Source organism: Bidens hawaiensis, unplaced genomic scaffold (genome assembly GCF_021521415.1).
Source record: "Bidens hawaiensis isolate Kalapana, Puna unplaced genomic scaffold, B.hawaiensis_p1.1 tig00005823_1, whole genome shotgun sequence".
In the NCBI taxonomy this organism is placed as follows: Eukaryota; Viridiplantae; Streptophyta; class Magnoliopsida; order Asterales; family Asteraceae; genus Bidens; species Bidens hawaiensis.
Genome location: NW_027491384.1, coordinates 1,045,992 through 1,072,500, shown reverse-complemented (window position 1 = coordinate 1,072,500; position 26,509 = coordinate 1,045,992). Strand labels below are relative to the sequence as shown.

Here is a 26,509-nt window from a genome sequence, read left to right as displayed (position 1 = left end):
AACACGACCAGAAAGTGCATAAAGTTTGGACCTTTAAGATTAAAACATTCAATATTAGGTCTAGGGTTCATTTTAATCGTGTCATAAGCTGCCGCGAGTTCGTTAAGTTCGTTTCTAACGTCAAGTTCACATCTTTACATTTCATTGACACCCGATCTAATCTCGTTCTAAGTTTCAAGACTAAACGTTAATAAAAACGTAAACTTTATGATCAAAACATACATTTTTTGATGTTTCTAGGTTACGGTTTGCTTGGTATATGATCTTGGACTTGTTATCTTGCTTGTATGATTATAGATCCTAAGCTATGATGCTCGGTTGCGTAATCGGAGGGTGGCCGGCGGCTAGGGAGGGAATGGTTGGCTTAAGTGTGTGTTTTAAGGTGTAAAAATGAATAAGATGGATATAAATGGAAAGGTTTAGGGTTTAAGGGGGTATTTATACTCCCTTAAGCCCATGGACCCTAAGCCCATCTTTCCTCTTTGGTTCATGTTTCATTCCTTTTTTATTAGCCGACTTAATTCCCTCTTAATATTTTATTATTCCTTTGTCAAATCAAGTAAACTCGTTTATCATAAGAAATAATTTAAAATATTATTGCTTGAAATTTTGGGATGTTACATGGTGTTATTTGTTCCCTACCGGTAATAGACACCGGGATGAAGTCTTTATAAATCATGGTTTAGAAACTGGAAAAAGGCATTTTAAAATTTTCGATGCTAGAGTTCAGTTTGAATTATTTAAAGATCAAAGACACAATCTTGATAATGTATTGTCACAACAATGTAAGCAAGATGAGATTGTTTATCGTGTTCGGTTAACCGCTGTTGTTGATGTGATTCGATTCCTTTTAAAACAAGGTTTGGCTTTTCGCGGGCATGACGAGTCTATAAGCTTTAATAGTCGAGATAATTTTCTTGAACTTGTCAAATGGTATTGTGAACGTAATGATGAAGTAAATAAGGCGTTTAATTCAATATTACATGGAAATAATCAGTTGACTTCGCCTAAAATCCAAAAAGAAATAGTTAATGCATGTGATGCGGAGGTAAGAAAGATTATATATTGTGAACGAGGTTAAAGATAAGTTTTTTTCTATTTTAATTAACGAGTCTCGTGATTGTTCTATAAAGAAGCAAATGGCGGTGGTTTTGAGATATGTGGATGATGGTGGAGAAGTGATTGAGCGGTTTGTTGGGGTAATACATGTTACCGACACCTGTGCATCATCCCTAAAAAGTGCTATTGATAACTTTTTTGCAAAAAATAATTTAACAATGTCTAAAGTTAGAGGTCAAGGTTATGATGGAGCTTCCAATATGCGTGGAGAGCTAAATGGATTGAAGCAAAAAATTTTTACTGAAAATAAGTGTGCGTTTTATATACATTGTTTTGAACATCAGTTACAATTGGTAGTTGTGGCCACGTCATCTGAATATGCATCTGTAAGTTCTTTTTTTTTATTACCTTACAAAGATTGTGAATATTGTTGGAGCTTCATGTAAAAGGAAAGATTTGATTCGAAAAAAACAACATGATGATTTTGTGAAACGAATTGAGACGGGTGAAGTATGTGCAGGAAAAGGTAAAAACCAAGAAATGAGTTTAGCCCGAGCTGGTGACACTCGTTGGGGTTCCCATCTTAAAACTATACTTCGACTTTTAGACTTGTGGAAACCGGTGAGAGAAGTGCTTTTTGCTTTGTCAACAGAGGGCACTGATGCAAAAACTCGAGGCAATTCGCTTGGTATGGCTGAGAAAATGGAAAACTTTGAGTTTGTCTTTATTGCTCATTTAATGGTAAACTTATTAAGAAAGACAAATGACCTGTCACAAGCCCTACAATTGAAGAATCAAAATATTGGTAATGCTGTTCAATTGATTGAAGATATGAAATATGATATAAAGAAATACAGGGATGATGGCTAGGTAGAACTATTGAATGAAGTCACCACATTTTCTAAAAATGAAATTTATATGCCTAATATGGAAGACGTTATTCCAGGACGAGTTAGAAGGACAATTGATGATGAGCCACAAACATATCTCCATCGCTTTCGCACTGATATTTTTTATTAGGTGCCTTATTCTCATTTATTTTTGTTAACAAAGTTCATCTTATAACATTTTTTGTTGGCAAGCTTTATATATTTTATTTCATCATGATTCTAGGTTGTTGATCTTCTTCTTAATGAAATGAATGAGCGTTTTACTAAGGCAAACTAGGAGTTGCTTACATGTATAGCATGTCTTGACCCTAGAGACTCATTTCAAACTTTTGACCATGAGAAGTTACTACGGCTTGCTGAGTTATATTCTGATAATTTTAGTGGTTTTGATCTCGGTCAACTAAGGATACAACTTGATTGGTACATTTCAAATATGAAAAGTAATGAAGTTTTTTCTGGTCTTCGTGATATTGGAGAACTTGCAAAGAAAATGGTTACGATGAAATATCATATTACATATGACCTCGTCTATCGACTAGTTGAGTTGGCTTTGGTCTTGCCGGTTGCAACAGCTACCATCGAAAGATCATTTTCCGCGATGAAGTTTATCAAGACTGATTTACGTAATAAGATGGGTGATAATTTTCTCACGGATGCATTGGTGTGCTATGTAGAGAAAGATATCTTTGCAAGTGTTGAAAATGAAGCAATTCTTCAACGGTTTCAAGCTATGTGACCTCGAAGATGCCAGTTACCAGCTATCGGTAAAAAAAAGTAATTTGTGTACACTTTTGAATTCCGAATGTAAAACAATTATATTACGACCCCATTTGAAATTTTCTGTTCCACCACTGCATATGACTTGCACATGTGTTGATTTTATAAATAAACAAAACCTATTAGTGTCATTTTTTTGTCATGGGAGATAAATAAACATTTCACTTAATTCAACAATTTTCTTATATTATTTTCTCTTTAATCTTCTTGTCCATGTAACAAAGTATGTGGTGTCTAGAACCCAAATATTGAATTGTGTTCACTTATATTATATGATATATATTGTATTATATTATATCATATTTCATCGTATTATATATATATCTATATATATATGACATCGTATTATATATATCACAATATCATGTTATATCGTATTATGTTATGTTATAAACACATAAAGTTAGTCACTTTGTGAGTTAACAAGTGTAATCTTATTTTAGAATTTAAGTAAACCTCATTACTATTAATTTTTATTAATGGTTGAACAATGTACATTAAATTCACCTAAATGTTCACTTAATAAACAAACTAAATAATTTACATTAACTTTTCTTAAAAGTGTTAAATTCCTTGCACAGAATAATTAATATGTAGGTGAGGTTTATTATAGAATATAAATTGTTGTGAGAAAAAAAATCTGAAATCATTTAAAAAATTTTATCAATGGTTTTACAAATTTTAATTTATTTGAACTAAAAATGTTTATTCTATCTACATAAAAACCATTAAGTTAGACTGTTCATATGTTTTCTGAAATTAATAAAGGTTTACCTACATATGTTTAGATTATGTGTAAGTGATATAACCTACACATGATTGGCACATATGCACGGTAAAAAAGAAACAAATCATGTTCGTGTTTTTTTTCTTTGAAATAACTTCAGGAAAGATAAAAAAACAATACATTTTTAACATATTTCATATATTAAAAATTCTATAGAAATGACTAATTTATTTTGTTTCTTGTTATGTAGAGTTCACGTTGGCTTGTAACCGCTTCCAGCTTTTCACTGGTTTTCAATAGAAGTTCAATTTGTTAGGTAAATAGATCGAATCATTGTACCAAAACATGAAGGGAACAACAAAGTTGTGCTCAAACATGTTAGAAATAGAAATGAATTACTAAAAAAGGAAGGATATAACAAAGATTTTCATTAAACACTAAACTTTCAGGCACCCTTGTTACGATTATTAAAGAACGAGAAAGTAATAAAAGGAATCTTCAAATCGAACTTCTCTACCATAAGCTACCAGGCTGCTATAGATCAGGGCAAAGATACCAGGCTGCAAAGGGTTGCACAGATTTCCTCTTGTGTCAGATAAAAGTCTTCCACGAGCTCCTGAAGCCTGCTCTCATAGAGGGCACGAAGCAGGGCATGAGATAATAACAGACGAACAAGCTGAGAAATCAACTCTAACTTCTCTACCAAAAGCTCTAAACGCATTATCAGGTGTAATTTGACAAATTGATTTGACATTTTTCTTTTCTTAGCAAATTGTTTCTAATGGCAAGAAATAAGGGTACTTAGGGACTCCTATTTATAGGTAAAAAAAAATAAGAATACTTAAATCATTAACTACCGATGTGGGATGGACACTAAATAATAAAATAAAATATAAAATCTCATTACATATTGCATTTGGATCAAATACTAGCCTGCTTCATCCTTGTAAAGTAGTAGAAGAAATGCATCATTTGGCTTTGACTGATCAATAATCACATCTAAACACACAAACAACTTATAATACGCAATCTATCTCACTTTCAGTTAAAACTCTCAAATAGTGGAAGAAATGTGATATTTGTGCTCAGCTGACAAAGGGTTAAAACTTTCAGCTGTAATTAACATACATCTTATAAACCGATGCTCACCATATTCAAATATAATTCATTGAAAAAGAGCCCAAACGCGCAGAAGAGAAACCCAAAACGAAAGCACTACGTCTGATTAAAACGAGCATCCCTAAGCAAGAAAACTCCCTTCCCTAAAAGTACGCACTGCCAGATGTTTAAATCGGTACCACACTACCACTTCAAGTGGATTGATTCATTAGGTATCGATTAACTATTTTTCTACATTTGGGTTGATTGTTTTGGTCAATTAAATGATTCTATAAACAGATTATTATATCCTTTATATGTGCTTCGGCAAATGAACTGATACTGTTGATTAACCTTGAGTATTACGTAAGGAGACAGCTGAAGATGAATAATTAATATATTGTGGATCGTAACATAATTCAGAACTGTAGTAGAAATCGGATTTGTGTACTTTTTGTTATTAGTTTTCCTATTTAATTTCGTATATACAAAGGCAATTGCATAAACAGACTGCTCATCCGTTGCATGTTTGTATCTTTGAAGCCAACTTAACACAATCTGAACTGAATCGTTAAGCATTAACGAACGAGTATACCCCATTACACTACTAAAAGACAATTTATTATGTAAATAATTGTACCAAGGGTGCCTGAATCGTTAATCATTAACGAACGAGTATACACCATTAAACCAACTTGATCATTTTAAGAATTTCATGTTGAATAGTTGACAACCTACAAAAATTTATATCATACCACCTAATCAAACCTAAACCTAGTCTTTATAGAGGTTATAATCAATTCTAATTAGTTACTATATATAAGATTCGGATCCATATTCAGTTAACAATTCATGTAAAACAAATTGAAGGTATAAACGTGTTGATTCTGTAACAATTCATGATGCTCAAAACAACTCCTTAATCTAATAAAATTTTATGTTCGAGGCCCACGAAAAGGGTAAAAGATCAAGAACTTCGTGTTTCCAACACAAGAAATTGTTTATCTAGGACGGGGTTGTGACAACAAAATCTTACAAGCATGATTTAACAGAAAAGTTACTGGCTTGAATGCATATTGTAATTATATCATCTCCCTGCACTTACCATAATATACCCTCCCTTTCCGTTAAATTTATAGTGCCTTCATACACTAGTGATGCTTGTTCACACATGCATCTAGATCCCAATATACCCAACACCAGCTTCCAAAAATCACCTGGAAAACACAATATGTGCTCTTGCGGGTCCTTCTTAACTCCAAATACCTGAATTCGTTATATTACCCCGTGATACTCCAATCACATAGGAATTTGACATCCTACACGAGTCATGAAGGATATAACATCTTGGAAACATGCCCAAGCACACGAACACAAAATTTGATCTCAATTAATTATATTGACTATTTCTGTGACTTTCTGTTTATTGATCAATAAACTCGCACATTCAAAAGTACTTGCTTTACTGCTCGCTTAGGTCAAGTAACTCATGCTACAATGCTTGCACCGTTCTAATATTTGCATGCCAGAGTCACCGCTTAAACCCAAATACTTTTACAAATGCGAAAACCATTGTTTATGTGAAAACAATTGGTTTTGCGAAGACTATATACGGTTGTATGAGAAAACTATAACTTATGCGAGAACTTTCTGTTTATGCAAAAACTATACTTACCTAAGCGTAAACCACAGTTTGTGCGAAAAAATTTATATGTGAAAACTTCTATAAGAGAAAACTTTATCTGGTCTTCAAGAACAAACCCTAATCGATTGCGGCTAGTTCTTGTATAATCCTGAAAACGAATATATGTATTACTTTCTTGATTCTAAGGACTCGATTAGCAGCAGACCCAGCCAAAGATCTTCATGAAAGACAGTGCTTTTATTTGTAATACTAGCCTTAAACCAAACTGAAACCTTTGATGCTAAAATGAAGATGAATAAGATATGCATTGATGATTTCCTCAGAAAAATCTGCTTGGAATCAATAGCTAAACATAGCCCTTCCAAATCTGTGCTCAAAGGTAAACTTCTTGATTCTTCTCTTGGTTTCTCTCTCTACTTCCCTCTAGGAAGAAACTTGGGTTTGAAAAAATGACCTAGGCTAGATTCTTATTAGGATTTCCATATTTATCTTTTGAGAAAATGGCATTTAGTCCCCTTTATCAATAAATCACTTCCTTTAAAGTAAACATATATCCCATTTATTTATTTAAACTCATACAAACATGGTATGCAACTAGCATATTTTTGAAAATTGCATAGTTTGTATCACTATATATGTAGATCATTACAAGGAAACAAAGTTCCATATTATATAACTTGTAAAATTTTTGATAATATCGTAATAAAATTATAAAATTATGTGAAACACCCCGAACCCTGGTGTCTCAGCAGTTAGATTTATTCATGTGGCATTGTGCTCAAATAAAAAAAAAACTAATCATATCGGCAAAAATATAACAAAGTTATTAAACATACTGATATTACACTAAGAGAACAATGTTTATGTCATCATTGGATATGTAAACCATTCACATGCACATAAGTTGTACGTTATGGAACCCTAATGATTATGTTTCATCATACCATTAGAGTTCCGAGATCGATGTTATGTTCAACTAATATTGTAATAAGAAGATATACTCATTATTCCCAGGAATTTAGTGAACCCGACTTTAATGAGGAACAATATCCGATTGCATCCCTAAATATAAGTGTAGTATGGTATCCTTATTGACGAATTTTGTTATGGTATGCGATAACATGAAAATTTTAAAGTAATTACACGTGTAGTAAAACAAATTCAGTTCACTATATAACATACATTTTCTTAATGCACATATCATTAAATACCTATTCAACATAATTGTTTGGTCAATTATTCATAAAAGATCAATTAACCGTACACTCTTAACTATGCGGAAAGTTTCCTAAATTAGTGATCATTAGAAATTATTAAGGAATTTTATATGTATATTTTCTTCTACAAAATAACATGTACTTACTTCGGATTTGATTAATAATCGACCCATAGTAAGTCAAACATAGTTCAAAAACTAAGATGTCGATCAATATGTGAAAGTGTTTAAAGTTGTGATAGTAACTTTGGCTAGAACGTGACATGTTTCTGGAACTTGAAGAACATGTTATGCATAACTGGAACGATATGTTGTTAGTTACTAACGACACAATTGGGGATTAGGGTTCATAAATAGCGAGATTGATCAATTACATTAGGTATTCACTAAATTTGTAGTTCTCTTTATGTTGTAATTCGTTTCTTGTTCTTGAATAAAAATTCGATACCAATTGCTTCGATTATTCTATTTCTTCGAGTATTTCGACATAGTGCCTATTATGTTGTTCAATAACTTGAAAAAATTTCGAGCAATTACACATGTGGAAAACAAATCTAGTTCACTATATAGCATACGTTTTCTTACGACGCATGTCACTACATACCACTTCAACATAATTTTTTGGTAAATAATTCATAACAGATCAATCAACCATATCAACACTCTTAATTTGATGAAAAGTTTACCAAATTAGTGATCATTTGAAATTATAAATGTAGAGCCCATTTCAATGTATTAAGTCTTTTGTATTTGTAGGCTTATACGCTGGTTGTATTTTGTTAGCTTGTATGTTTGGCCCGAGGCCTCATGTAAACAAGCCCATTGGGTCGATGGAAATAAACAACGGTGCATAAGACTTGCAATATAAATAGTGCAAGCTTCTAATGCACAAACTAATATTTTGAAAAACTCCTCTTTCAGCTCTCTTCTCTACCTTATCCTCTCAACCTTACCATAGAAGGAAGATAACTCAAACACACAAGATCCAAGATCTTGGTTAAGTCATTGGTGATTTCCATTAACCAACAACCGATATTGAATGTGGCTTATCTCACCGGAACTCACCATTTGTACTGAGACACACGTGAAGAATGCGTGAATCAAGAACCTCCGATATGGATGTAATAGCTTCTTGATGGCGGGAGGGTAGGATCCTTCATATCCCATTCTCAGGGCTATTTCAGCAACATCTTTAATAGAGTATTCTGTTAAATAATCGGGTTGATCACCGAACATAAAAACCACATGAATAATAGCCTCTGAAATAATAATAGGCTTCTTCTGGATATTTGATTCATTCACCACAGCTCCCCAACACCTCTCTGATTAATTGAAGCATGATTCTAAAATTCAGTCACCATCTTCTTGAAAATGACAGGAGTTTCTCGTAAAGTGTGAGAGATCATGCACGTATTAAGCCCCACGATCATTGACTTGAGCTCCTTGTAGACAAGGGATGGATCAAACAAACATCCAGCAATGTTGTGAGTATCAACAAATTCAGAGGTGCCTGATCAGCCATGACTACAAAAAACGAGTCAAGTTAATAATATGTTCATTTAACTAGATAATCACTCATTTTATAATATATATATGTGTATATATATAGGGGTGGGATCTAGAGAGAACTCCTCTTAAAGAGAGAACTAGATAACTAGTAAAGAATTATTTTTAACTATTTTTAAAAAAATATTTTGTGATTTTTTTTCTTTCCTCCTTCTAATAAGATGATATTGTTCCTAAAAAAATAAAAAATAAAAAAAATTTAAAAAATAAATAAAAAAACTGTCGATGTAATGTGTATGTGCATTAATGTGTATTTTATATATAAAATAGTGTTTTATTACATATAATACAACACAAATACATTATCTAATACACACTATTGAATATATGCAAATACAACACTAATAATTGCATGCAAAATACATTATTGCATATATGTAATACAACAGTAATGCACATATGCACTATATCGATTTTTTTTAATTTTTGTATATAATATAACACTATTGCAAATATACAATACAACTAACTATATATATGATATTCAACACTATTTCAAATATCAAAATGCACACTATTGCACATATGCATTGTATTGCATATATGCATTACTCGTTAATTTTTTTTATATTTTTATATTTTTTTGTGGTGAAGAATAACAACATATAAGAAGGATGAAAGAAAAAAAATTTGAAAAATATTTTTTTTAATTAAATTAAAAATACTTCATTATTAGTTCTCTAGTTCTCTCCATAAAATGGAGTTCTCTCATGATCCTCTCCCTATATATATATATATATGAATATATATAATTAACATCTTGGTTAAAGAACAGGGACTAAAAATACAAATATAGATAATGTGATTCCTTATTTGTAAAACATTGTCAATTATACGTCCTTATCACAGTATTTGGTTTAAAGACTAAGTTCTTTGTCCAATTGATGAGTTTTCAATTCAAGTGTGAAGTATTCAGTCCTAAACTGTTCATAAGGACCCAATACAACCAAGAACCTGAGTTTTCGGTTAACCAAAAGGGTTCACAGCAAAACCTTGACCGAGAACTCTTGAGATATCGGCTGTTCACATGGTTCTTGGTTGACCAAGGATTTTCGATCAATCAACCCCGAGAACCCGAGATCTCTGTAGATCTTGGCCTTATAACCTTTGTGTTCCTTCTTGAATTTCGTGTTGTCTTCCCTAAAGCACCAAAACACCATTTACGGAGAGACCTGCAACTTCAAAAGAACTCAGAATAAATCAAGCACACATAATATTCTTTCATCACAAACATTCATCCTAATCAAATATCACAGTTCAATCATCTAATTAACCTAAAACACTAATTCCGTCCAACGAGGTTTCAACAGTGACCCAAGAACAATTTCCTCAAAGTTTCATATACCTTTAGTACTCAACAATTTGATGATCAAGTATAATTTTGTTGAAGGCGGAGATGTTTGAAACGAAGACTTATGTAGCGTTTGATATGCAGGAATGACAGGGGGAATGAAATGATTCATCACATGGGAATGAAGAAAGTGTGTTTGGCTACTCAATGGAATGGAATCATCCATTACACATGGAATCCCATTCCATCAAAACTATTCCTTCCCACCCCCCTTCTTTTTTTCATTCCATTCCTCCCTCACCCTACTTTTCCAACACCATCACCGCCGCCACCACCACCACCTGACCGTGACCGTGACCGTCGCCACCACCTCCGACACCGGCTCTACCACAGCCACCTAACCATAACCGCCACCACCACCGTCGCCGCCACCCTACCATCGCCATCACTACCAATGCTACTACCGCCACCCTCACCCCCACAACCACCCCGCCTAACCACCACCACCACCGTTTTCGTCGTCGAAGCTACCACCACCACCGTCGTTATTTCAGTTTTTTTTTGTTAAATATTTTTTGGAATATGAATATTTTTATTATTTTTATTTCATTCTTACAATTTTTTTTTATACCAAACAACATAAAGTAATTATCCATTTCATTCCCACAGGTAAACCAAACAAGACAAAGGAATGGTAATGATCCAGTTTATTCACTTGTTCATCCCATTCCTTCTCTCATTCCATTCCCTCTTCATTCCATTACTTCCAACCAAACACACCCCTAGAGTTTCGGGTTTAAAGAGAATTAGAGGAGTGCATATTTAAGATGATATCACCAATAATGCCTCTTAATCTTCAAAAAAATACTTGTCTGGGCCGAGAAAACAAGTGTGCTTGGCCAGACCACTTTATTTTTCATCACAAATCCCTTTATAGGCCACTCTGATTGGGCCGAGAACCCAGTCTTCTCATAACAAATTTTCACAAACTCAATCATGTGCTTTATCCATGTTTAAAACGATCTCTTATAGCATTCGTTTCGATAAGAGTAAGCATGAGGTAAACTAAAACGAATAAGAAATAAAGACAAAAATTAAAAAATTTAATCACCCGGTCTTCTTGTATTTAGCAAATTTTGGGATCAAATTTCAGTTTCGATAAACAGACAAACTTTTAAGAAAAATCCGTACATGGAATCATATTGATTAAGATGCTTTCACAATGATTCATTTTCAGCATTATTATGACAGAGAGATATGTTGATAGCCGGTATAAAGATACTTAGCATGATTTTCATTGCGTCAGTGATACGACTTATATTCAATTAGGCATAAATCTTAGATGGACATCACTTATGGACTTGTGATGCCTCCTATCTCTTCTCAAAGCGTATTTGGCTTTCCTAGATCACCCCAATTTAACTCCAACCCCCTAGTGTTTGATCAAAATATTTTCTTTATACAAAGAAAATTTTAGGCTTCAAGGTTGAACGTTGGACTTACAAGTCATCGGCTTACATTCAGAGAGTTTAGGACTTATCTGAATGTCCCACCCTTATAGTTATAGTTTGACCCTTTAAGCTTTTGAAAAAACGAATTTTAATAACACAATATTATATATATATTTTTTTTATTTTTTATAAACTTAAAAGCACAATATTTTTTGTGATCAAGACAATAACGGGCTCGTGTAAGACTGGGTAATTACTTTTCTCATATCATTCTTAGAGATACTGTCACATCCCCATCTTGGGGCTGCGCGTGCGACCAACAGTTGGTACCACTTTTGTCAATTTATCAGAGTTATGAGTTAATACGGAAAATATATTAGCATGGATTAAAATATTATTATTTACATATCAAAAGACGGGATTAGAAAATATCCGTTTAGTGGTCACAAAAGATTACTTGTTTATATATACAAAACGACCATTCAAGTTTTAATATTAACAAAATGTGATCTGAGCCATCAGATCGCCTAATGCCAACTTTGATTCTTCAAGCGGCTAACCTTCATTACCTGTAAAACAGTTTAAAAATACGTCAGCAACACATGCTGGTGAATAAGCTGACGCATAAAATATTTTATTTACTTAATTACCCCTCGAGGCATAACTTAGGTCCGACCCATTGTGGCTTAGGAATAATCAAGTTTAAAACAAAACACAATTATAAACTTAAGCTCTACTCGAAACCGCTCAGCAAACATCGTAGCGTTTGAGATCACTTAGCTACCATCAGTATAAACATGATTACCCTCTCTCGGACGTAACTTAGGTTCGACCCGTCATGGCGGAGGCTTATAACCAGGTGTGGCGCGGTGTGCCCATCGTCTTCCACATATGTAAGGGATCAAACAAACATACACGACAGCCTGAGGGGCAGCGATTGCTTCTGTTCATAATGTTTTAGAGATACGTAATCTCATGTAATCAATTTATTTGACTTGATTAATACAAGTTTATAAAAGTTGGGCGTATTTACTTTTCTTTGAAAGATCAGCTTTAATACACTGATCGGTTCTTCCTTGTTATCTCGGACCTTTAGTAGTATAACCTTTTAATAATACCATATCTTTAATCTGACTTAAGATCTCTAGTCTCTTTTGTATAATATTTACCTCGATTATATTTTCTTTTTAAACCTTTAGTTTAAAATATACTTTCTTTATGAACCTTTAGTTCAAAGTATTTTCTTTCTTTCACAAGTTTTAAACCTTTAGTTTAGCTTGTTTTACTTTTCTAAACACTACGTTTCTTCTTCCTGAAGAAACTTATACTTTACTTTCTTTTATATTATTCAAATAACAATTTAAATAACATTATTAATAAAGAATTATTAATATTCATACTTCTTATCTATGTTTTTCTTTATATTTTTCTTTACTTATTTATTTCTCGAAGTTTCGAGTATATCCTCGACTTAGGGTTTTAAACCTTTTAATATTTTATTAATATTTTATTCGAGCATTATCCCTACCTTGATTGTCTTATAATTTCCAGATACTTGAGCAGCACTTGGATGCCTTTATGCTTCTCGAGCTTCCTTTGATCAACACTTTCTTTCACGCACAACGAGGTTCACCGGTCATCATGACTTGTTGGCACGCACTTTGAGGTGGGCGTCGGGTCGTCTCTTGAGTGGCACACTCTTCAAGGCATTTTCATCAGTGTGTGGTATGAACTTTGAGGCAATGCCGGTTTAGGAACAGTTTACGAGAAGGGTCGGCACGATTATCGAGGTAGAGAGATAATGTGTTTTCTAGCCACATTCACCAACTTCCCTTCTTTGTTTCGTAAGCGCAACATTGTAAAAAAGCACTTTATCATCCTCACATTTAGCTTCTGCAACTTCTTTGTTTCATCAACAGCCAATTTTGCAAAGATCGAGTTCCCTCATCCACTAAGAGAATATTTGAAATCAAATTGGCCAATATCTCTACATAAACAAGGAAAAGAAATCAATAACTTTAACTTAAATATACAATCACAATATCACATAGCTGATGTCATCAATAACAAGCTGAATCAACTTTAACTTAAACCGGTATAGCTTATGTCATCAATAAACCTGAATCAACTTTATTGTCCTTGTCCAACAATGTTTTACAAATAAAGACAACAAACATCTAGTAACCTAAACCGAGAATCATAAATTAAAAAAAAAAAAAACAGATTGTATTACAATGATGAAATCACATGCTCCTTTAATATCATGAGTCCATATAATATTTTCTTAGCATCACTTTCCTGCATCTTAAAGTGAAGCCATCATAAGCTTTTACAAAATTATATCTTTTATCATACAAACGTAGGTGTGAAAGAGAAAGAACCTGCCAGAAGTGCTTTGCAAGTTCTCGCGTGATTGCAACCAACAAGTTCCCCTTTCTATAGGCACAATAACAATCTATCAACGCATGCAATAAACTCAGCATGTTCTAACTTACCAACAAGTCAACATGGGTGATTCCAATAAGATTAAAATTGTGCACACATACTAAACACAAATCATTCGATAGTAAGTAAAAAAGTTGAGACTGTAACCAATATTTTAACCTTGACATTATCACATTAAACTTTGTATTTAGTACCTAATTTTCATATCGGCTTTTCATGACAGAGTTTCTTAGTAACGTCTATTTAAATATCATTCTTTTAGAAAAATATTTACGAACCAGAAAGTTTCGTAATTAGATATAATGATACAAATAATCACACAAAATCATAACGCACATTCAAAATATACAAACTAAAAACCATGAACCCTTAAAAAAATCCCAGATTAATCATACTAAATATAAACAAACCAAAACAATCACGAACATATATAAAATATACGTGAACCCTTACCTACATGTGGCGACGCCATAATCGATGTTGTGGTGGTGGAATCAACAGCAAGATACACAACAAGAATGAAGAAATCTACAAACATTTCTAGGGTTTATATACACCTGATAATCAACAAACAATACTAATGATATATTAAACCTCAATTGTCATCAATAGCTTGGTGTTCTAAAAATTTTAACTATGATTTCTTAAATGAATATACAAAAACAAACCTGAAGTACAGAACTTGAATCTTGAAACTATTAATCAGAAAATTGAATATTTTAACCGTGAATCGGAGTAAAAAATTAAAGGAAGAGTTGTGAGCGGGATTTACCACATAAGACATCATTGGGGATACCGGATTTTGAATTTTGTATCAACATGCCAAAGGGGTATGAGTATATCGGCTGGTGGGATATGGGCGGGATTTAAAAGGAAACCCTAGATCTGACACTCAAACGCAAAGGATAATTGTACCCTAGGCTTTAACTCTTGTATACTCTTAGGTCGCGTTTGGTATGCAGGAATGACAGAGGGAATGGAATGATTCATTACGTGGAAATGAAGAAAGTGGTGTTTGGTTACTCAATGAAAATATTATATAATAAATAATAAGTAATAAATAATAAATATTAAATAATAAAATTTGTATAAAATATGGTCTTTTATAAAAAAATACTTGAACTATATTTTTAATACATGAATTAGCAATAAACTTTTAAATATACATATTAAAATCCTTTTTAAATATTAAAACCTTTAATAATCTATTATATATATATATATGGTGTTTAAACAAAATTCAAAAAAATGATCGGTTTTAATAGAATAACGTTTATTTAATACTAACTATATTAATTTAATAAAACCTTTTAGATTCAAAAAACAATCAAAAACATAAATAAAAACAACACTGCCATGGCCGGGATTCGAACCCGCGTCATAGGCCGGCTCAGTTGTTTTTAACACAGACTAGTCAACTATGCTAGGGTGTCAGTTGGTTTGTACTTGAAAACAATTTATTATATACAAGAACTGATAAAACACCAATTGATTAATAAACCCTAGATATTCAATTGAATAATATGTTAACTTTTAATTCAATTTATCTTGGGCTTAATGACGAGCGTTCAATGACGATCAAACCTGTGTATCATGATAACTTAAACGAAGAACATGTTAATTGATGGATATAGTGGCCAGCATCGAGCAAGCGAATAACCGATACATCAGGTACAATCAATCCAATTCTCTAAGGGGGGTAGATTGGTGTTGGTTATGAGGCTGTAAAGGTGAAACTAATTTGATTTATATGACCTATAAGTGTATAATCTCAATATGCTTAAAGACAGTTTGTATATTATGTTAATACGAATCACAAAAGATCATTGTTTCCTAATAAAGTTAGTCGGTAGGCCGATTGTAGCAAGAAGATTAAAACCCACAAACAAATTCCTAGTTTAGAGCGAGGTTTAAGGTACAAGAAATTCTAATTGGGTATTCGGTTGCTATGTGGGTTGGGTTTGAACATGGGTTAACGGGTTATTTGGTTAATGGGTTATAATGTGCAGGTTTTGCAAAACAATCCTTGTACTATAGAAGTGGAAACAAATTGAGACTAAAGTTTAGGTTAGGGTTTAAAATGTATATAAATCAAAGTTATTTACTATATATTAAATAAATATAATAAACAAATATTAATAAAATAACAGGTACTCGATAGACGTGATATTTTATCGATACAAATTTCCCGAACATAAATCGGGTCGGGTAATGGTTATAATATTAATTTGAAAATCCGAGTTGTTACACCTAGGTAACTTGAAACAACAAGTCTCTCCCTTGTCACTCCACCATCAATCCATTAACATTACACATATTAAATACACCTCAATGTTCTTAAGAAATATTAACTAATTTACATTGATATTAGATAGTTTTTATTAATAGCATTAACTTCTTTACATAGAATAATTGGTATGCAGCAATGTTTTAAAAACCGGTATTTTACTTGTACCGGATTAGGCTATAAATTGTACAACCGATAACTGAACCAGGAGGTTCAACCAGTTAAATAGTTTACCTTATAATTTCCTGTAAATGTAACTCCAATCAAATATAAAACCAAAACTAAATGATTCCATAACAAAAATTAATCCAAAAGTTAATTAATCCATATTAAAAAATAATGCAAAAACACTTAAATTTTAAAAACATTAAGTCATAAAGTTTACACATTTAAATGTTAATTTTAGGTTAAAATAATTTTAAAAAAATATGGGCAGCAAAATTAAAAGAATTTCGAACTTAAAACCGTTTTACCGGTAAAAACTGGTGTTTGAGACAAAAACCTCTGGTATGATGTTCAAGCAAACCAGTGAAAAATACCGGACTCAAAATACCGGCATAACTACTCAAAATACCGGCATGTTATGCGAAATTCGGTTTAACCGGTTCAATCGATTGGTTTAAACTGATTTTTAAGACACTGGTATGCAGACTTATGAGTGAGGTTCATTAAACAACGATAATATATTACAATGAAAAAATGTACAAAATTGTTCAAACTTAAATTAAATAATTTAAGATTGTTTTAACAATAGTTCATATTTTAAAATTACACTTCTTGCGTAATATGCATTGCTATCTGCATAAAAACCATTAAAGATTGTTCATGTCTCTTTATACATTTATCTTACATGTGTGTAGGTTATGTGAATATTATATAACATACATATGACTTGCAGATGTGTTGATTTTATAAATAAACAAAACCTATTAGTGTCATTTTTTTTTGTCATGGGAGATAAATAACATTTCACTTAATTCAACAATTTTCTTATGTTTAGAGTAGAATCAGCACAAATAGACTCATAAGAGGAAGTGTATAGGACACGGAAAGTAACGTGATCAGCTAATTACAGCTGGCCACTGTCATTACCTGTTAGTCTTGCTATCCTTGTACTAAATAGTTCATTGAGAGATGACGTTTGTGTTTTCCTTTCCAGAATACGATGGCTGGATCTAGGGCAGTTGTTGGAGCAGGAGGCCGCACTAGACGTCGTGGCAGGCCTCGTCGCGTCCAACGACCTTCGGTAGAAACAACTTCTAACACCAGAGCTAAAGGAAGCGCAGCCGGAAGAACCCTGAAAACATTGAAGGGGTTCAACTTGATCCCTTAATCAAAGCAGCTATTGCACAAGCTGTAGCCACTGCAGTGAAGAACATGAACCCAGAGGAGAAGGGTCTGCTGGAGGCCGTGAAAGAACCGCTGAAAGAGCGGGAGGAGGCGGTAGGAAAGATGAAGAAGGAGAGAGGGAGGCTTCGAGTGAGGTAAGGTCTGTGAAAGTGGATGATAAGAAGAGGGGCCGAGGCGGTTGCAACTATAAGTCCTTCAAGGGTTGTGACCCGCCGAAGCTGACTGGTTTGGGGGACGCAATCGCTACCCTTCAATGGATAACCGCCATGGATAAATTATCTGTATTAGCGAGTGCCGTCCCGACCAAGCTGTGGATCAAGCTGTGGGTTATGCTACTCAGTCATTCGGGGATGAGGCTATGTATTGGTGGGAAAGTGTGGAACAGAGAAGGACCCGGGATGAGATTAATGCCATGAAGTGGGAGGATCTGAAAGAGTTAGTGATGAAGAAGTTCTGTGCTAACGCCGAGATTGAGAGGGCGGAGATGGAGTTTCTGAACATGAAAGCTGGGACGATGACGCATCGTGAGTATACCACCGAGTTCAACCGAATCTCTAGGTTGGTACCCAATATGGTTAACACTGAGGCTAAGAGGATCAAGTGTTATGTGAGGGGATTGCCACAAAAAGTCCGCACACTAGTCAGGACAAGTAAACCTGCTACATTTGACTCTGCTGTCGAGCTCGCAGAGATGGTTTATGCAGACCTCAGATGATATTGTGGTGGAAGAAGAGAAGAAAGATAAGAAGTGGGTCAATATCAAACGACCCGGTACTCATTTGGGGAACTCCAAGGAAAAGAAGCAGAAAGTGTGGGAGAAGAGACTGTGTAAGACCTGCAGAAAGATGCACGGTGGTGAGTGCAAGTGGGGTAAAGGATCTGACGTTTACCATAAGTGTGGTAAGGCTCATGGTGGGGAATGCAGGCTGGGATCGAATGCATGTTATAAGTGCGGAAAGGTGAGGCATTATGCTCCGGATTGTACTGCAAAACCCGCATGTTACAAGTGCGGTAAGCCGGGCCATTTTGCTAAGGAATGCACTGATGGGGGGCTGGAGGAAGTGGAAAGAATGATGCTGATCAGACTAGGCCGAGGACTAGAGCTTACATGTTAACCCAAGAACAAGCCAAGCAAATTCCAGATGTTGTCACAGGTACGTTTCTAGTAAACGGTGTATTCGCTTCAGTATTATTTGATTCGGGTGCAAACAAAAGTTGCGTAGCCACACCATTTAGTAAATTAGCTAAAATGAAATGTTGCCGAGTGTCTAAAAATTTTATAGTAGAAACCGCTATTGACACCTCGGTTAAAATAATGAAAATGGTTAAGGACTGTAAGATAGAGTTAGAGGGACATGAGTTCCCTGTTACCTTGTATGTTATGACCTTAGGAGGGTTCGATGTAGTTTTGGGAATGGATTGGTTGTCTGAGTGCGAAGCTCAGATAGTGTGTAAGAGTAAGATAATAAGGTTAAAGTCCTTGGATGGTAGTGCGGTGACGGTTTATGGTGATAATGAAAGTTATGGACTTAATGTCATTTCGATGATAAAAGCCGAGGGTTTGTTAAGGCGAGGGTGCGGTGCTTACCTGGCGTATGTTGTCAACGCTACGACCGAGACAAAAGAAATGAAAGATGTTCCTATCACGCGCGACTACCAGAAGTATTCCCAGATGATCTTCCGGGGTTGCCACCGGAGCGAGAGATAGAATTTTAGATAGATTTAGTACCAGGAGCCCAGCCCGTCGCAAAGGCGCCTTACCGTCTAGCACCATCCGAGATGAAAGAACTGATGTCCCAACTGCAAGAACTCCTCGACAAGGGTTTTATAAGACCAAGTGTTTCCCCGTGGGGCGCACCAGTGTTATTCGTGAAGAAGGATGGAAGTATGAGAATGTGCATAGACTATCGCTAGTTGAATAAGCTTACGATAAAGAATAGATATCCTTTGCCAAGGATTGATGATTTGTTCGACCAACTTCAAGGTTCAAGTTGGTTCTCACGAATAGATCTTAGATCAGGCTATCATTAATTGAAGGTGAAGGAGGCAGACATCCCTAAGACAGCGTTCCGAACACGGTATGGACACTACGAGTTCCTCGTGATGTCATTCGGTTTGACAAATGCCCCCGCAGCATTTATGGACATGATGAATAGGGTGTGTCGGCCAATGTTGGATAAGTCAATCATCGTTTTCATTGACGATATATTGATTTATTCAAAGAGCGAGTCTGATCATGCTAATCATCTGAAGGAAGTATTGGAAGTTCTGAGGGAAGAGAAGTTGTATGCTAAGTTTTCGAAATGCACATTCTGGTTGCGAGAAGTGCAATTTCTAGGACACGTGATCAATCCTGAAGGGATTACCATAGACCCAGCTAAGATTGAGGCGATAACAAATTGGAAGACTCTACAAAATCCAACTGATATACGAAGCTTCCTAGGGTTAGCAGGCTACTATAGGAGATTCATCGAAGGTTTCTCCAAGATAGCCGCACCGTTGACCGGCCGAAAGTCAATAGTGTTCAGTTGGGGTAAGTTTCAAGAAGAGGTTTTTCAGGAGTTAAAGAAGAGACTCACGCAAGCTCCAGTCCTTGCTTTACCCGATGGTGACGAGGATTTGGTTGTTTGTACTGATGCTCGCATCGTGGGTTAGGTTGCGTGTTGATACAATGAGAAAAGGTGATAGCTTACGCCTCTAGACAGTTGAAAGTCCATGAGAGTACTTATCCGACTCATGATTTAGAGCTAGCAGCAGTAGTGCATGCCTTAAAGATATGGAGGCATTACAAGCTTCCGAGTGTTTTACACTGCGGTTTTACGCTATGTCAAAAGCTACAAAAAATCTAATAAGACCTAAAGTGTTTCCACAAGAACGAGATTTTCTTCTTTGTGAAAATAGGTGGTCTTTCGTATTAATCGCATATTAGACCAGGCCAGGTGATTTTCCTTTTCAATATAGAATCGAACCATTACGATGGTTTAATTAAAGCATTGCATATCACTACTAAAAAAATGAACTTTTGCGACGGCATTTTCGGTCGCAAAACGGTAGCAACTGCCCCTTTGCGACCATTTTGCGACCAAAACTGTAGTCCGAAAACACACGTCGCAAATAGCCTATTGCGACCAACTTGCGACCGATTCTACACGTTTGCGACCAGATTTTGCTACCTTAAAAACGGTCGCAAATCAGACATGTTTTGCTACCATGAGAGCGGTTGCAAAAGCTGCTACCAAAAACGCGGTCGCAAAAATAGCCACAGTAAAAACTGTCGCAAATATTGCTACCACAAAAGAGGTCGCAAAAATTGCTACCTTAAATGCAGTCACAAATCTTGCTACCGTAAAAGCGATCACAAATTTATGGCCAAAATGTTTTTTAATATATATATTATTCCGTTTCAGCTGTGCTAATAATGCTCATATTTTAATTACTAAGCATTTATTAAGTTTCTATATAAAACATTCATCTTAAAATTACAAATTAAAATGTCAAATAATATACCAAACATCCGAACATTCAAATTTAAGTGTTTATATTCTATCTTTTAGCCATAGTTACTAACATAACTTCAATCTTTGTCATCCTATTGTGCATAACATCTTTCTCCGCCTTATCTTTTGTCCTTTTTAGTCGCAACTCCTCAAAAATTCCATTTTAACGTTGTTTCTATTCTTTCTTTTCCTTGACGAGTTCCTTGATAACCATATTTACTTTTCAAACTACAAAACAACCAATTTATTTTCAATCTACAAAACAACCAATGTATAGAGGTCAAAGAAATCAAGAGTCAACTCAGCCATTTTATTATATTCAAAGTTCTCATTCAAATCATTAAGGGTGATCAAACGGGTCTTACCCACTAAAACCAACACAGACCCAATTAATGGAAAAAATTAGACCCGCTGACCAACCATAATGCTTATAAACGGTTCGGATACTAGTTGATCTCTCGGATCATGGAACCGTTTGCTAGTATTGAACCTGATTTGTGCAACTAGCAAATCTTGCTTGGAACCGACATCTGCACTGCCCTTTGACTTATATACAAAGGCAAATTTCCTCAAAATTGTGTTCCGGTTTTCAGTAAAGAAAGTTAAACTTAAAAAACTGGATTGTATGCTATGATTTATGAAAACATCTCATTAAAATTATGTATTAAGACATGAAAACTGAGATAACTTAAATTAGTGTCATCGTTTATAATTGAGATAAGTATTATGTCTAAGAAGTTCATATTATAATTTTGAAAGCATCATTTCTTTTTCTTAAGTTATATTTTACAATGTATAATAAAACTTAAATTATAGTTAAATACATCTTCAAATAAAACTTAAATCTATCATCATACTAAAACATAAAAAAACTATGACCACAAAAAAGTTGCATCACCAGATATTTATATATCTGCATAAGAAATTATTATCTCATGTTGAATTGCTGATGGTTGGATCAGTGATACAGTGTGCCGGTGCCTAAATGAAAACGGCTAACTCCAAATGGTACACTAATTGACAAACAATAGCAGCTAATATGAGAAGAATATTAAACAAAAAGGTAATAATAAACCATCTCACTTATTCATGAAATTTAGGTAAAATTCACTTCTTCATGTAACCATGGGTGGATGTGGCAATAAACAAAATTTTCGTATCAAATGAAGAATTTTCAGAATAAGATTACAAACCTTAAAATCCTGGTCTCTGATCGAGTGCAGCGTGAATCTACCTTTTGTCATAAGCAAGTTGGCAACTTATATTGGTCTTAGGAATGGAAACAACGTCTGATCCAAAAATAAAACAACACAATTCAAATCCAAAAATTAGATTATAAATAAGCATTTATCGTTTAGTAACAGCTGTGTAATACCAAAGTACATACAAACTTATGATTAGCCCAAATCAACTCAAAGTACAGGTAAAGTGCTATCAGAAGCTTCAACGTTAGAAACTTAATTACTTTTGAAGTTCTAAGTGCCTACTGAAGAACAAGATGCTACTGTATCTCAGTTGCTAACTTGCTAGCACAGCTCACTTGTTACTGATAAGCAAAGCTTCTACCATGGAACTAGCACTATAATAAAAAGAAGCTAACGCAACCAAGAAAAAATATCACGTTATACCTTAAAAATGTTGCATTAGACCTTGAAAATTTTGCATTATACCTAAACCATCATTTTACCAGGGGTTGCATCATGTGAAGTTTCGTTAGACCTAAAGGAAGCTTTTAACTGGAAGCCGACCCATGGCCGCCCTCCAAGCTAAAATCATGAATTTCAAAGGAATCTAGTTGACCCATCTCGGCACAAATACCGAGCCCTGCTGGTTTTTCTGTAGAAGTTGTCTCCCAGCTTTGACGCTGAAACACTCAACTTCTCCGTTGGTCCAGGTCCATTGATCCTCGATCCCATTCCGTAATTGCAGATCCGAGATCGCCTCTTGCTGTTCTGTCAGATTCCAAGTACAACTTTCATCTAACGGGCCCATACAGTGTTTCCTTTCAAGACGCCAACTATGGCTCTCTCGCTGCAGTCTTTCTGTAACCAAGCAAAACTTCTTCTTTTCCATAATATAGAGGTTCGGCCATTCCAATTAAGAGGCCGATCTTCAACTAATAACCCATCAATAACCTTAGCTATCGTCTTCCAAGAACTACAAAGTTGGGCATTAACCGACAAATAATATAATCTGGATCGAGACATGTGGCAGCCTAAAATCACCTTCGTCCAAAAGGTACCATATTCCTTTCTGAAACGAACAACCCATTTGAAAAGCAATGACTCATTCAACTCCTTTAACCTTGGGACGCCTAGACCACCTGCCTTCTTGCTCAAAGTAATGCGATCCCATGAGACCCAATGTATCTTTTGATTTTCCGAATTCCCGGACTATCTAAGACCGCCTTGATTAAGGTAACCCGACCTCCGACAGAGAGTGTTTTCACTTTCCAACCCAAAAGCCGCTCATATATTTGTTCATTTGTGTTCATTTATGTTCTTTTATGTTTGTTTGTGCTCATATATGTTCATTTATCTTTTTCAGCTATGTTCGTTAACTGTTCATTCAGATTTAAACAAACGAACAAAAATGAACATGAACATGAACACAAATATTTGTTCGAATAAGTGTTCATGTTGGTTTAAAGTTAAATGTACGAACACGAACATGCCCTTGTTCGTGTTCGTTTGGTTCGTTTATAGGCCTAAAATTCACGATAACATAATAACCACTAGGTTTTTTTTTCGGTTTTAACAAAGAGCTCAATTCGGTTTCGATTTTTACCATTTGAGCTTGAAATATTAGGGCCTAAAAAGAAAGAAAAAAAAAGACCCAAATATTGAAATTCATTTTGAACATAATACCAGGTCTAAAACTTTTTTGTAATTTAATAATGAAAGGAATTCTAAAGCCATGTGCCAATAACTAATACATTATAAATTACTTAAAATCAGCTTTTGATTTTTTTAGTTTAGTCCAGTTTGGTTTTTTAGTGATAGAAAAATCAAAACTTAACCAAAAAAATATATTGTAACGCAAACCAAACTGAAAATTTGTTCATTAAAAAAATATAAAACCAAGCCATCGAGCCCAACTATTGAGGCATACCTCACGTTCACCAACTTCCCTTCTTTGTTTCGTAAGCGCAGCGCTGTCAAAAAGCACTTTATCATCCTCACGTTTAACTGCTGCAACTTCTTTGTTTCATCAACATCCAATTTTGCAAAGAGTTCCCTCATCCTCTAAGAGAATATTTGAAATCAAATTGGCCGTAGCAATCCTTGTCAGTTCCGACTGAATATCTCTACATAAACAAGGAAAAGAAATCAATAACTTTAACTTAAATATACAATCACAATATGACATAGCTGATGTCATCAATAACAACCTGAATCAACTTTACCTTAGACTAGTATAGGCGTATAGCTTATGCCATCAATAACAACCTGAATCAACTTTACTGTCCTTGTACAACAATGCTTTACAAATAAAGACAACAAACATCCAGTAACCTAAACCGAGAATCATAAATTAAAAAAAAAAACACAAACGATTGTATTACAATGATGAAATCACATGCTCCTTCAATATCATGAGTCCATATAATATTTTCTTAGCATCACTTTCCTGCATCCTTAAGTGAAGCCATCGTAAGCTTTTACAAAATAACATCTTTTACATACAAACGTAGGTGTGAAAGAGAAAGAACCTGCCAGAAGTGCTCTGCAAGTTCTCGGTGCTTGCAACCAACAAGTTCCCCTTTCTGTAGGCACAATAACAATCTATCAACGCATGTAATAAACTCAGCATGGTCTAACTTACCAACAAGTCAACATGGGTGATTCCAATAAGATTAAAATTGTGCACACATACTAAACACAGATTATTCGTTCGTAAGTAAAAAAGTTGAGATTGTAACCAATATTTTTAACCTTGACATTATCAAATTAAACTTTGTATTTAGTACCTAATTTTCATATCGGCTTTGCAAGACACAGTTTCTTAGTAATGTCTATTAAATATCATTCTTTTAGAAAAATATTCACGAACCAGAAAGTTTCGTAATTAGATATAATGATACAAATAATCACACAAAATCATAACGCACATTCAAAATATACAAACTAAAAACCATGAACCCTTAAACAAAAAATCCCAGAGATTTCTCTGAATCATACTAAATATAAACAAACCAAAACAATCATGAACATAATAAAATATACGTGAACCCGTACCTACATGTGGCGACCCCAGAATCGATGTTGTGGTGGTGGAATCAATAGCAAGATACACAATAAGAGTGAAGAAATCTACAACCATTGCTAGGGTTTATATACACCTGATAATCAGCAAACAATACTAATGATAAATTAAACCTCAATTGTCATCAATAGCTTTGTGTTCTAAAAATTTTAACTATGATTTCTTAAATGAATATACAAAAACAAACCTGAAGTACATAACTTAAATCTTGAAACTATTAATCAGAAAATTGAATATTTTAACCGTGAATTGGAGCCAAAAATTGAAGGAAGAGTTGTGAGCGGGATTTACCACATAAGACATCATTGGGGATACCGGATTTTGAATTTTGTATTAATATGCCAAATAGGTATGAGTATATCGGTTGGTGGGATATGGGCGGGATTGAAAAGGAAACCCTAGATCAGACACTCAACGCAAAGGATAATTGTACCCTAGGCTTTAACTCTTGTAAACTCTTAGGTAGCGTTTGGTATGCAGGAATGACAGGGGGAATGGAATGATTCATTACGTGAAAATGAAGAAAGTGGTGTTTGGTTACTCAATGGAACAAAATCATTCATTACACATGGAATCCATTCCATCAAAACCATTCATTTCCACCCCCTTCTTTTTTTTATTCCATTCCTCTCTCACCCTACTTTCTCAACACCACCACCACCTAACAACAATCACCACCACCACCACATGACCGTCACCGTCACCTCCGCCACCACCACCTTACCACCAGCGGTACAACCGCCACATGACCATAACCGCCACCACCACCGTCGTCGCCACCCTATCATCGCACTACCAATGATAATACCGCCACCCCCACCACAACCACCCCACCTAATCGCCACCCCGATTGAGAATCTCATTCGGATTCCTATTGATAAGGAGTGATCCTAAACGTTCCCTATGAAAGACCCTTCCTAAAGTTTATCCTCATGTATCTCCTT

The 26,509-nt window shown here is 34.6% G+C and overlaps 2 protein-coding genes across 2 annotated transcripts; both read left to right on the top strand.

Moving 5' to 3' along the window:
• Positions 1 to 1,139: 1,139 nt before the first annotated feature.
• Positions 1,140 to 1,929, top strand: LOC143630822 (uncharacterized). Its single transcript, XM_077099731.1, has 2 exons — positions 1,140 to 1,412; positions 1,477 to 1,929. Exons 1-2 carry the CDS (start codon positions 1,140 to 1,142, stop codon positions 1,927 to 1,929), a joined length of 726 nt encoding a protein of 241 aa, XP_076955846.1.
• A 453-nt stretch (positions 1,930 to 2,382) lies between these two features.
• Positions 2,383 to 2,685, top strand: LOC143630821 (uncharacterized). Its single transcript, XM_077099730.1, has one exon. The coding sequence runs from the start codon at positions 2,383 to 2,385 to the stop codon at positions 2,683 to 2,685; it is 303 nt and encodes a 100-aa protein (XP_076955845.1).
• The last annotated feature ends 23,824 nt before the right edge of the window (positions 2,686 to 26,509 follow it).